This window comes from Papio anubis, chromosome 11 (genome assembly GCF_008728515.1).
Source record: "Papio anubis isolate 15944 chromosome 11, Panubis1.0, whole genome shotgun sequence".
In the NCBI taxonomy this organism is placed as follows: domain Eukaryota; kingdom Metazoa; phylum Chordata; class Mammalia; order Primates; family Cercopithecidae; genus Papio; species Papio anubis.
Window position 1 is genome coordinate 50234768 of NC_044986.1, and position 14443 is coordinate 50249210.

General features: G+C 35.1%; 1 protein-coding gene across 7 annotated transcripts in view; it reads right to left on the reverse strand.

Moving 5' to 3' along the window:
- Positions 1-14443, reverse strand: part of PCDH15 (protocadherin related 15) — a 914927-nt gene that overhangs the window by 286327 nt on the left and 614157 nt on the right. For all 7 annotated transcript variants that reach the window (XM_031652624.1, XM_031652623.1, XM_031652622.1 and 4 more), the window contains one exon: positions 2259-2338. In XM_031652624.1, the coding sequence (XP_031508484.1) occupies positions 2259-2338 (80 nt within the window). The remainder of the gene's footprint in view (positions 1-2258; positions 2339-14443) is intronic.

Consider the following 14443-nt stretch of genomic DNA (forward strand, 5'->3'; position numbering starts at 1 on the left):
GAAAAGGTCAGTTCTCCAAAGGGTACTCATATGGTTTCAATCTGTGTCCTTGCCCAAATCTCCTGTCGAATTGTCACCAACGTAGGAGATAGGACCTGCTGGAAGGTGATTGGCTCATGGGGGCAGTTTGTCATGAATGGTTTAGCACCACCCCCCTTGGTGCTGCTCTCTTGATAGAGTTAGGAGATCTGCTTGTTTAAAAGTGTGTGGCACTTCCCCTCCCTCTCTCTTCCTCCTGCTCAGGCCATGTGAAGCGCTGACTCCCCGATTTGCCTTCCATCATGACTGTAAGTTTCCTGAGGCTTCCCCAGAAGCAGAACTGGTGCCAGCATCATGTTTCCTGTACAGCCTGCAGAACTGTGAGGGAATTCAACCTCTTTTCATTACAAAATACTCAATCTCAAGCATTTCTTTATAGCAGTGCAAAAAGGAACTCATACATGCACATTTTACATGGCCACATAAATTTATGCTGATTTCAATGTCTCCACACTCTTAGTCGTACTTGTTTTTGCCTTTCTTTTTTCACTATAGACACAAAGTATGTATGAAGTCAAATCTCTTTATAGTTTTAAATTACATTTCTCTAATGACCAATGATCAGTGATCACAATCATATTTCCATGTGCTTGTTGGCTATTCACATATCCTTTTTTAAAGGAACGTCTATTCAAATATTTTGCCCATTTTTAATTAGATTGTTTCTCTTTATTAAGTTGTAACAGTTCTTCAGGTATTCTTGAGACATGTTTCATACCATATACATAATTTTAAAATATTTTCTCCCATTTTAGGTTGTTTTACACTTTAGGATGGTGATCCTTGAAATACATTTTTAAAAATTGATGAGACCCAATTTGTCAATGTTATCATTAATCCTTTGTGCATTTTGTGTCATATCTCAAAATGTACTGACTAATCCAAATAATGAAGATTTACTTCTGTATTTTCTTCTATGTGGAATGTAGTTTTATCTCATATATTGCAGTTTATGATCCACTTTGAGTTCATTTTTGTGCATGATGTGAGATAAAAATTCAAATTCATTCGCTTGCACGTTGTCCCAGTTTCATTTGTTGAAACAAAGTTGTTTCCTGATTGGATTATCTTGGACCCTTTTTGAAAATCAATTGACCATAAGTCTGACCCGGTGGCTTATATGTCTATGTTTATGCTAATATTACACAGCCTTGATTAAAGTTTTTCTTTAATATTTTTATTTTGTTTAATGATGATTGTAAATTGTAGCTAATTTTTGATTTCTACGTCGCTATGGGATAAAAACGAAAACTGTTAAGCTTTTTTACTTTTCAAATAGACGTTTACTTATCTGTGGAAAATACTGTCCTTGTCTATAGTTTCCCAGCATTACTAACTTATGTTTGTATAATTCTATTCAACGTGAAATTTCAGGTATTTCTGAGAAGACTAATTGACCAACACATGGTTCTCTTGTTTTGGAATTATGTCCCACATGTTTCTGAGTCTGACGTGGCAATGTATTCATTTGTCAAAGTTTTAACTTTATAATCCTTGGCCAAGTTTACATTTCTATTCTTTCAGAGAGTAAAACTATTCATAAGTACATAGGAAATATCAGAGGAGAGCCAAGCTCTTTAGAAACCAGCCACATGTGACAGCAGAACAGCTACCTTGCTATTGCAAATGGGAAGCAAATGGTCTCTCTGAAGCCCTAAATGCCTCCTTTTAATGTCTGCTCCCAGTTTTCTCAATAGTTATCATTAGCAATATCTCAGATGTATTCGGAGAGATAAGTAGAATGACACTGATCTAGACCTCAAAGAAGTTTGGCATGAACATGTATTTTATTTCATTTTGCTTTTTTTCTTAAATTTATCTATGTTAATCTGAAATTGAAGGATGTGTTTGTAACACATCTTGCCTGCAAGACCCCCTTTGAATACATGGTTTAGTGCTAAGTAACCCTTTGCAGTAATGTCCTTGTCATTATTAGTAGCTGACAACCTTAAAAGGATCTAATTAATCCCAGTTATGCCTTCCAATGAAATGTTTCCACCTCAGTAGAGTTTACCTAGTAAAAATGTTAAAAATAAACAGTCTCCTGGGTAAGATTTCTGGGCTCAGAATTATCCTCTGAGCTACCATTAACATTCATAGTAAACCAAAAGGGAAGTACAACTACACACAGTTGAAAGCCTCTGATTAGAAGTCTGTTCTCCTGCTAACAGTACGTTGCTGTACATTTTTTTTAAAGTAGGAAATCATTTTTTACTTACGTTTCTGAAAGATTAAAAACTCTCTGAGGATCTCCATTCTCAATGGCATATGTTATTGGGTCTCCCTCTCGATCAGTTGCCTTCAGAGAGAAAACATAATTCAATTATCAAGTAATTGATATGGCATCCACTCATTACGGAGTAATAGAAAAGCTTGAAACTAATAGCATAGAATGTCCATGACACTGTTAAAGAATAAAGATTAAAGCATGGCCTAATGGCAAAGTGTAAAACTAAACATTAATATCTGATCCATTTCTGAATACATAATCCTGTCTGGTGTGGAAATAACCATTTTCCCAAGGTTTACCTATCTTATTAATTAATAAATTTATTTTATATGTCTGTTTATAACTTAAATAAAAGCTGCTGGCCGGGCGCAGCGGCTCAGCCTCTAATCCTAGCACTTTGGGAGGCCAAAGTGGGCAGATTACTTGATGTCAGGAGTTCAAGACTAGCCTGACCAACATGGTGAAATCCCATCTCTACTAAAAACACAAAAAGTTACTCAGGTACAGTGGTGCACACCTGTAATCCCAGCTACTCGGGAGGCTGAGGCAGGAGAATTGCTTGAACCCAGGAGGCAGACATTGCAATGAGCTGAGATCATGCCACTGCACTCCAGCCTGGGCAACAAAGCAAGACTTTGTCTCAAAAAAAAAACAAAAAAAAAAACCCAAAAAAGGTGTTAAACTCTATATACATTTTTACAGTGTCGATAAAGTGTTTAACATATACTCTTTTCTTTTTCTGTTCAGAATATATCAAGATAATAATTCAAATCAGTTTAACTTTCTGGTTAAAAATCCTGAATTTATAGCCACAAAACGTGACTTCAAAACTGGACTCCAATTGTCCTATGTGATTATTTCTGTGTACCCATTTCTAAAACAAGGGCTGTATAACAATACAAGTGTTAATAGATCTTGAGAGGTTTAATTGAAATAATGTTTATCAAGGCACATAGACTAATCTCTGGTACATTGTAAGCTTTCAATAAATATTAACCTTTTTGTTGGCTTTTCTTCCCTTCAACACCCAAGTCGGAGAAGAAAACATATAGTTTGACTTTTAGTTCCAAGTTTCTCTTGCCCAAAATAAAGATACTCTTGTTCTATGGCACTGAGTTTTACCTTCAAAAACATTAAATCAGTTCTTTTTCCAGTGAGTCATTTGATCCTCTTATAAAAGACATGGATAAAGAAAGAAATTTGGATGCTGTCAGAGAGTTGAAAGAAGGATCTGCCTAAGCATGATGCTACAAAGGGGGGAAATATCTGATAAAGGTCCAGATGTATTTTATTTTTAGGTGACTAGCCTGGCAGAAACACCAGCCTCTCCACAGACAGGAACTGCCCTGGAGTTAGCAGGACCTGAGAGAGGAATAAGTATGTGAGTTTCTTTCAGTGACTAGATAATAACTGTCCCAGCCATAAGAGGCTGAGTGTGAAATTCCCTATTCAGACAGGCAAGAACATATTGTTCTCAGTGGTAGATCAGCTGGCTTTGACATGGATTACACAGTGCTGCTCATTGAATGTCTTTATCAGTTACCACATTGGATTAATGGTCAGAAGCCTCTATTGGACCACATAAACTACAGAATCAAGGGACAACTGAAAATAATATTTCAGTCAGTAAGAAACTACTGAATATTGGGCCAGGTTCTGTAAGAAAAGCTTTGCAAGATTATTTAATCTGTCTCATAAAAGTGATATACTTCCTTCACATGGCTCCTATGACATCATATTGTCCTGCTTTCAATCCTCATATTATCAACTGTAGTTCCTCATTTTTGTTTGCTGATTTCTCCTCATTTATAAGACTTATTTTGTATTGGATTGTTCCAAAGATTGGTCCTTGAACTTCACTTATTTACTCATCTCATTCAATACTGTAGCTATAAATACTCTCTATCTGCTAAAGACGGTCATATCTCTGGGCTAGCCCTTTCCTCTGGATTTCAGATGTGTATCCAATTGCCTACATGGATTCACATTAGATGAATAATAATAAGCCTCTCCGATTTAAAAGGTTAAAAACCCCAAATCTAGATCTCCTCTCCATCTTGACATACCTCAAAAAATAGAAGATATTCAAACAATAACATATTGTTTTCACTGCTTCATCATCTCAGTAAATATCTGCAACTCCATTCTCCTACTTTCTCGGGGCTCATAGCCACACTTTGAGCACTCACTCTTACTCTCCAATGCAACCCGTCAGCAGATCCCGCCAGATTTATCTCAAATATCTGCTGTATCTGGCTCTGTCCGAATTTCTTCTCTACCACCATCTTCCTCATGGATTATGGTAGTAACCATTTTACTAAAGTGTAGCTTCTTCCCTTATATCCTCACAATAGTCAATTTTTAATTAAGCAAACAAAAGTACTTGTTTTTCCAGGCCAATCTTTTATTTCTTTGGGATAAAGTCTATTGCTTTCTCCCCCAGCTCCCCACCCTCCCCGTGCCACACACACCAAAATAAAATGGAATAAAAAGAGTAAATGAAGAAGAAAGTAATAAATTAGCTAGGGTAAAATATTTTTTAAACATTCCATGTCAGCCAAAATCCAAAATTTTAGATTTCATTGAGTTAGTCATAATGAAAGTCTAAGAGTAGAAAATAAGAAGCAAAGAAATTTTTAAGAATGCACTCAATAAAATGGATAGTAGATGCTTGGTATTTTTCCTTGTATTCTGTTATTTGCTAGATAGGAACCACAAATAATGATACTCAGCTAACATTTTGAAGAAACAGAGAATTATATCTGGAGACTATATCTTAACCCTAAAAAGTTTACACTGAACTTTTTCTGTTGTTTTTCTCTTGGTCAATAAATTTTACTTGTTATGTTGTTATAGATATGATCAAGTTCTTTTTGTTTGTTTATTGCTATGCTGTTGCTGTTTTAATTTTTTTCTTGAGAAATATTGTATAATCTTGTGTTTCATAAAAGCCAGAAGAAATGCATTCTGAAACAAGATACCTTCACGTAAACAATTTTAAGTCCAGATTAATATTGAATCTTTTATTATATCAGATCTACTCTAATATTTAATATCCTTTATGTAAGATGAGAGCACTGTGAGTATTGTGTTTTTTATTTGTATTTCATTATTTTTATGTTAATTCCTTTCTATCCCAGAGGTAGTTTGAAATATTTCTTCAGTTTTATTTTGACCACTCAAATACCTCAGTCTTTTAAGGATTGTGAATGTCAGTAATTTGCCTACTTCATTCTTATGTAAGGTTGTGCCCATTTTGGAAACTTTGAAGACCTAGGATTTAAAAGGAAATTCTTATTTGATTTATTTCCTCATATTTATCTTTTCACACAATCCTTTATTGGTGTTCCAGGGTCTGGGGTGGTATAATAATTAGGAAGTATTTACAGTTTTTCAACAAAAGGAAATGGTATAATCTTCATCAAAGTTCTGCAATCTATCCATTACATGAGTTAGCACTTGTATAGACAATGTCATCTTTATTTGTCAATGTCCAAAGGTGAGAAATAATCCATAAAAGGAAAAACTGGAAATATCAACAGAAGCATTTACTCTTCAAGTATTAGGATTTGATTATGTGTGTATATGTGCCCTAAATATATTTCTATTAGCAATATTTAAAGGTTTTTTATATATAAATCTAACCAGCTATCTCAAAATAACTGCTTATAATATGTCAGAAACTATATTAACATTTTGCATGTCTTGTCTCATTTAAACCTAATAGTAACTTTACTGGTAAACAGAAAATGCATATGACTTCAATTATATCACTATTTCTGCCATCATTCCAACCAGATTTCTCTGTACTTTACTTAATTGAAAGATGCATCCTTTTTATCTAGAGAGAGTAATAGCTGTATCATCTTGAAAATGGGAGCATAGTGTTATTCAGTATTTTCCATAATATACGAGATAGAAATTGCTTCTTCTTAGTGAAAAAAACATTTTATGTGTTTATTTTTGATAAATCAAGTCATATCCAAATCTCTTCTTCAAAGCCTGAGAAAAGTAAGATAGCAGTTATCTTTCTGGGGCTTATTTTGAGTTTAACGGGGGAGATTCTGGAGCCAGCTACCTGGATTCATCCTCAGCTGTACCATCTCTTCTCAGATAATGCACTCAAGTACAAAATGAGAATAATAATACTATTATTTACAGTAATCACTCATGAATTCAACAAATATTTATCGAGCATCTACACTGTGTTAAGCACTGAGGCTGCAGCGGTAAACCACACAGACAAAAATCCTGCCCTTATACAACTTACATGGTAGTGGAGGAAAATGAATTTAAAAATTGATTAGAATATTTTGTTTTCAGATCTTTATACGTGTTGCTGAACTACAAAATATTTCATGAAGGACATATATGGAGAGCAGGGTGAGGATTTACACTTACAGAGAAGTGATCATGACAGACTTACTGAAAATGTGAAATTTTGGCAAATGCTTGTAAAAGGTGTAAAAGTCACGTGGGGAAGAACATTCCAGCAAGAGGTCAGAGCAAGTGATAAAGGTCATGAGGTGGAAACAGGCCTAGTGAGTTTCAAGAACAGCAAGGAGGTTGTCAGATCTGGAGGCAAGCATGTGGAAGAGGAGCTCCTCAGTTTACTTTGACCACTTTAATATCTCTGGTTAAATGAATAAATGATGTGTATTTTGGATGGCTGGCAAGTAATGCACTTTAGCCACTGGTTTGCTAATATATGGTTAATAACATGGTTAAGATTAAAGCAAGTCTTTCCTTTAATTTTAATTTAATTTTAATTTTGCCTGAAGAACAAATGATTCCTTTAAAAAAATCAAAGAAATTACTCTTTCCAGTCCTCTCAACCAGATTACTTGCAGCATCTGACTTAAGAGTCCCTCATTTTTCAGAAGCACCAATAGGGAAGCAAAAGTATTTATCCAAGGAAGCAATGTTCTTAGACACTGGCAAATGGAAAATTTGAAAAAGAAAACAAATTTTCTCTAACCTAATATTCTGTTCATGTTAAAGATGAACACAGCCATCAAATACCATCTGGTAGAGTGCACTTTATGTGCACAGAATGATTCTACACATTTCACAGGACATTAAGACAAAGTAACTGCCCTTAGGGATTCTAAAATAGATAAAAATCAATGGATTTGGATGATTTTCTCACTTAACCAAACAAGTTCTGATTTATGTTATTAAACTACTTGAGAGCAACAAATAAAGCTTTCAATTCAGTATAGCAGTGTTTCAAAAAATGTACACATTCATTCCTGGTATTACATTTTTTGGCCTTTAACAAAATGTTATAATATTTATGAATATATATTTTTAAAAATTAATGAATATATTTTATTCATGTCAAGTACTGTTATTTTGTCATTCATAATGATAATATAAAATGTCCTTTTGAAGTAAGTGTAAGTAGAGGTCAGTTTATTAAATATTCTAAACAACATCAAATGAATAATATGATACAGAATATATATATATATATGAAACATGGAAATGTAGCTAAGTCTACAATGACAAAAATATACATATGCTCAAAAATAAAAGGATGTTGGGAAACTGCACATAGGAGAGCCATAAAACTGCTCTTTTTCTTACAATGTTGGTATGGATTAATGATCTTTTGCCCGGGGACGAAGTAAAATGCCTTATGCTAGGAAGGCATAGCAGAATCACTGCTGGTAGTGTTGAAAATAAATGGCATTTAAAAGTGAGCATAAATTTCTTTGTCATATCCAGAGAAATTTCTGTAAATTAAGAAGTCCTTAATAGGAAAAATATCTAGACTTCCGTTAGATTTAGAGAGACTCTATGATGGCTTACTCTCAAAAAATTTTTATCGTACAAAATGGGTAACCTTGGAACACAAAGAGATTTAATCAATGCTAAAATAAGCCTGGAACTCTAATTTTGTCCAGGGCTCAATGAACAATCAACAAAATAAACTTAGAACTAATGTAAATATTCAAAATGACCCATCCAAATAATGGTTACCATTATGTAAAAGCACTTTGAATATCCCATCTCATTTAATCCTCAAAACAATCTTATCTGGAGAGCACTGCAATCCCTATTTTATAGATAATAAAATCTTAAGCTTAAAAATTAAATAATTTGCTAAAGTTTACAGACTATAGAATCATAATTCATATTCTAAGTCTTCTGAAACTCATTCTCTATCACTAGCAAAGTCCCCTATGTCCTAAACTTATCTCAACGTTCCCTTCACCTGCTTGCTTGAACCAACACCAAGCTCTTCTTAAGAACCTAATTTTCCGATATCCCTTTTGATTGGTGAGCCTCATAGTAGCCTTCTTGTTTCTCAGTGACACTGCCAGATTATTCTTCTGGAAATGCATCAGCTTTAATTCTTATACCATAAGCATTAGACAGTATTAACTGCTACTCTTCATTGTTAAAGTCATATTCTACACTATTTATCATCCTTCCTGTTTTTTGCTCATTGTCAGTCTCTCTCATTGTCTGTCATTGGTGCCATTATCAACCTAATCCAATATCAAAGTTTCAAATAATATGTTAAATGCTCATGACTTCAAAATTGTATTTCAGTTCTGCAGCTTAGAAATTCAAGATCATGGCACTAGTAGATCCCATGCACCTTTCGTGGTCTGCAGAGAGCTGTCTTCTCATTCTATACTTACATGGTAGAAACAGAGAGCTCTGGTTTCTTCATTCGCTGTAAGGGCACTAGTGGCCATTGGTGAGGATTCCACTCTCATAGCCTAAGTGTCTCAAACTACCAAATGTCCTACTTCTAAATACCACGACATTGAAGATTTTGGCTTCAATATGTGAATTTTGGGGGAACACAAACATTCAGTCCATAGCAGATGTCAAAAAGTCTTTTCAAATACAGTATGGCCAATATTGAATTACTCTTCCTCTAACAGCGTTTTAATTTTGGCTAAGGACAAATCAATGTTTCCAGTTGCTCAAGCTGTATCTTAATACCTATTCTTAACTTCTACCTTCCATTCCATATCCAATTCATTAACAAATCATGTAGTTTTTAACCACCAAAATATAATCAGATTGAAATCACGTCTCATCATTTCTGGAAAGATCACTCCAAGCCTAGAATGGACTGATAGAGCATATCAACAAATCTCCATAATTTTTCCCAGGCTTCCTCCACAGACCATTTTCAATGCAGCATCCAGAATTATCCTTTGTTAAATTTGGTTGATTATGTCACTGCTATACTCAAATTCTTTTAACTATACCTAATTTCATGCAAAGTAATTATATCTATCCCTCTCCTATTACTGAATGATCTCATTTCTACTACTGTCTCTTTCCTTTACTTTACTTTGTAAAGAGGAGTATTTTCTTCTTCCTCAAACACACCAGACAGGTCTAAACTTTGAGGTCTTACCTTGAACCTGAAATACTTTTCCTCAGACACAACCATGGCTCATCCTCTTACCTTATTCAACTCTTTGTTGTAAGGTCACTTTCTCTGTGAAATAATCGCTATCAAATTGTATTTTCCCATGCATTTCCTCTCTAGCTTTCCTTCTTTCATTTTCCCCATAACATCTTCTAAGGTTCCACATAACTCACATATATTTTGTTAATTTTCTTCTCTATTAGAATGGAACTTTCATAAAAGCAGAAATTTTGTCTTCTTCGTTTACTGTTATAGCCTAGCATTTTTAGTTGTGACACAATAAGAAGTTAATATTTACTTATAATTTGGCCCTTGCAAAGTCATGTGTCTTAATGATTATAATTATAATGAGAAAAATGAATGAGAGAATTTTGGAAAAATGAAAAAAGAAGGTATTAAGTGGACACTGGTCTCTCCCTGCTCCTGTTTTCACTGGGAGGCAGGAAAATGTGCACCTCAGGAGGGGAGGGCATGGGACACTCTGGCTTCTTCCTGATTTATAAAACTGCAAGGATAAACTAAGTCCAGGAAATTCAGTCAGAGCTCTGTTCTGTGTATGCATATTTTTCCTAGTATCATAAACGGCCTTCCTTTTTACTTCCTGTGACTGGGAGCCAAACTTTAATGTACTGAAGGAAGTACAGCATTTCAATTGTATCTGGTAGTTGAAGCAACTGAATTTACAGTAAAACAAAACAACAAAAAAAGAAACCCCACATGCTTTTTATCTATTGTATATACTGTGTGTGTCTCTATTAATTGCTTCCAAACTTGACGGAGAAAAGAAGGTGTGTGTGTGTGTGTGTGTGTGTGTGTGTGTGTGTGTGTGTGTGTCCTAATTTACATTTTCAGAATACTTGTCCTAAGTTAAACACATTCCAAAAAACTATTAGGGAACAGTTTGTTCTGGGCACACTGATATAAATATCTCAGTTATCTTTATTTATAATTAGTAAGATATTTGCTTATCACCTTGATGAATATTGGACATGAATATTCATTGCTAAAATGAATGGCTCAAGATAAAGGAGGTTATATGAATAAACTGTCTGAAACCAGGAAGTCTTTTGTCATCTGGAATGATGCTGAAAAGATGATTCCACAACTATGAGTTTAGCCCAATTATTCATAGTTTTTATTGCCCAATACTAACTATAACATTACTCTGAGAGCTGTCTCTAGAATAGTGTTTGGTTTGCCTAAAGTGAACTGAAATAAAAATGTTGTCAGGCCTCTAAAAGGACAAATCTTACTTGCTAATAAATATACCTGTGCATAGTAGTATTTGGCCTGAGACAAACTTTTCCAACCTTTCTATGAATGTTGTGACAGAGAATCCTAGTCCTCTTTTACTACTACTTATTGGTGGCTATTAATACTTAGAATCTATTCATTGTGGAAAGAATTGGCTTTGGTCAGTTTACAGCCCTTAGCATTTAATAACAAACCAAACAGAAAAAAATCAGAATTAACATTTCTATCATTATAAAAATTTCTTCAAGATATAGCTCTTGTCCAGATTTATATAAATAGAAGTTTATTTGTTCTTTGTTTTAGAACTATGAAAAACTGGACACCTACAAAGCAATTTACTTAAACTCTTAGAATTTAGTTCAAGGTTTTCTCAAAGCTTTCCTCAGAGCCTATTCACTTTTCTAACTAGTTAGATTTCTCAGCCTTCACTATATAAAAAACAGATATATAAAATAATAAAGTTATCCGGACACAGGCAGACAGTGAATGAAATCTGTATATAGTGAATGGCTTGACAACTGTGAGAGAAGTAGACAGAAAGTGCACCTTAAAAACAATAGACACAGGCCAGGTGCAGTGGCTCACGCCTGTAATCCCAGCACTTTGGGAGGCCGAGGCAGGCAGATCACGAGGTCAGGAGATCGAGACCCTCCTGACTAACACAGTGAAACCCCATCTTTACTAAAAACACAAAAAATTAGCTGGGCATGGTGGCGGGCACCTGTAGTCCCAGCTACTCGGGAGGCTGAGGCAGGCGAATGGCATGAACCTGGGAGGCGGAGCTTGCAGTGAGCCGAGATGGCGCCACTGCACTCCAGCCTGGGTGACAGAGCGAGACATCATCTCAAGAAAAAAAAAAAAAAACATGAAAAACAAACAAACAAAAAAATAGACACAACAAGCATAGTTATCAGAGATCAATTGTCCATCAAGCCCCACACATCACAGCACTACTTATACATAAAAATATGTAATCCAATTTAGGAACTATTAATCACACAATATTCTGAATTAAATAGACAAAAACAAAGCATTTATTTGGTGCCCATTATAAATAATATATGTACTGCTAGAAATGAGAAATAATATAAAACTATTCACTATAGCCCCTACCTTGAGAAAATATTAATCTTTGTGAAATAAACATTGAGAAATAGTGTTCACTATACTCTGCTTAACTGTGTATTTGTAAAAATAATCCAGGTCTAATATCTACAAGATTAAGAACCTAGTCTTAATTCTCTCACTTTTAGCCACCTAGGGTCTAGGGAACAGTTCCCTAGACCTCTATTCTAAATCATAAAATGAAATAAAAGATATTTCAAGCATCTACTTCATGTAGTAGATATAGAATCAGATGAAGTAATAGATATTTAATACACTTTAGAATGCAATTCAAATAGAACGTACTGCTCAATGGGCAGGCACAGTGGCCCATGCCTGTAATCCCAGCACTTTGGGAGCCCAAGGCGGGCAGATCACAAGGTCAGGAGTTCAAGACCAGCCTGATCAACATGGTGAAACCTGTCTTTACTAAAAATACAAAAATTAACCGGGCATGTTGGCATGCGCTTGTAATCCCATCTACTGAGGAGGCTGAGGCAGGAAAATCGCTTGAACCCAGGAGGCGGAGGTTGCAGTGAGCTGAAATCACACCATTGCACTCTAGCCAAGGCAACAGAGCAAGACTCCATCTCAAAAAAAAAAAAAAAAAAAAAAAAAAAAAAGGTATTGCTCAATGAATTAATTTAATAGTTAAAATCTTGGGCTTTGGAGTGAAATGGGACTCTTTCACTTACAAGCCATGTCCTCTTTGAGCAAGACTTAAGGTGTTTATGTCTCAGTGACATCATTCTGATACTCAGATAAAATGGCACAAGGCTGTCATGATAATAGAATGAAATAGTTCCTATCTAGAATTCAGCATAGTGCTTAGCACACATTTACTAAACTCTTACTATTGATGTTAACATTTAGAAAGAAGAATGCACAATAGAATTTAGGCAAAAAATTTATTTGTAAAGTAGTGTTTCTTAAAGAGACTACACCTCTGTTACCAATAAAACTCTCACTTCTGGAATACTCAGCAACATATAGTAAGTGATATGATACCATATTAGCAGAAATAGTGCATCAAATTCCCCCCAATCGCTTAAGTTTGGGGGGAATTTTTTTTCCCTATTCTTAGACACAAAAATTTTCATCTGCAGGGTTAAATGTATACTTTAGCACTGCTTTTTCTCCATGTCTACTTTATGTACTGATAAATAGAAAGAAATATCTCAAATGTGTCTAAGATAGGTAGATATTGGTTGATATGGTTTGTCTGTGTTCACACCCAAATCTTATCTTTAATTCCCACGTGTTGTAGGAGAGACCTGGTAAGAGAAAATTGAATCATGGAAGCAGGTCTTTCCCATAGCTATTCTTGTGATAGCAAATAAGTCTCATGAGATCTGATGGTTTGAAAAATGGGAGTTTCCTTGCCCAGGTTCTCTCCACTTGCCTGCCACCATGTGAGACGTGCCTTTCACCTTCCACGACGATTGTGAGGCCTCCCCAGCTACATGAACTGTAAGTCCAATTGAACCTCTTTCTTTTGTAAATTGCCCAGTCTCAGGTATGTCTTTATCAGCAGCTTGAAAATGGACTAATACATTGGTCAACTATATTGGCAGTGGATGGTCGGGAGGGGAACATAAATAAATGTTTAAAAACCTGGCCATCAACACTTTGAGCTAAAAAAAATGACAAATGAGTGAAATACACAATTCACAACCAATACTGAGCATGTATTATTTTAAGCAAATGAATAGATCAAACACTAACATAATCCCTTAGTAAATTTTCAGTTGATACAGATATCAAAAAGTAAAAATAAGCAGGATTGGAACACATAGCAGAGACACTTCTCCAATGGCAAAGTGAGGAGCTACATTGACCATCTCCCAGTAAAACAATCAGAACTGCTAAAAAAGAAACCTTAAAAATTAAAGTCTCAGCCAGGCACAGTAGCTCAAGCCTGTTATCCCAGAATTTTGGGAGACTGAGGCCAGAAGATTACTTGTGGATAGGGTTTTATAACCAGCCTGGGCAACATGGTGAAAACCATCTATACCAAGAAAACAAACAAACAAACAAACAAAAACAACAAGATACAAAAATCAGCTGTGCATGGTGTTGTGCAACTATAGTCTCAGATACTTGGGAGGCTGAGGTGGGAGGATCACTTGAGCCCTGGAGTTCAAGGCTGCAGTGAGCCATGACCACACCACTACACTCCAGCCTTGGCAACAGAGTGAGACCTTGTCTCAAAATAATATTAATAATCATAATAGTAATATAAATAAAGTTTTAAAATAGTCTCTAAATATTGTTCTAAAGACATATGGCAAGTGGAAAAATATTCAACAAAACCTACTAAGTCTCACTAAGAACTGTGAAAACTGTTCTTAGTGAGTTCACTAAGAACAGCCTGTCTCTGTCCCTTTCCAAAAACCTATCCAGCACAGCATAAT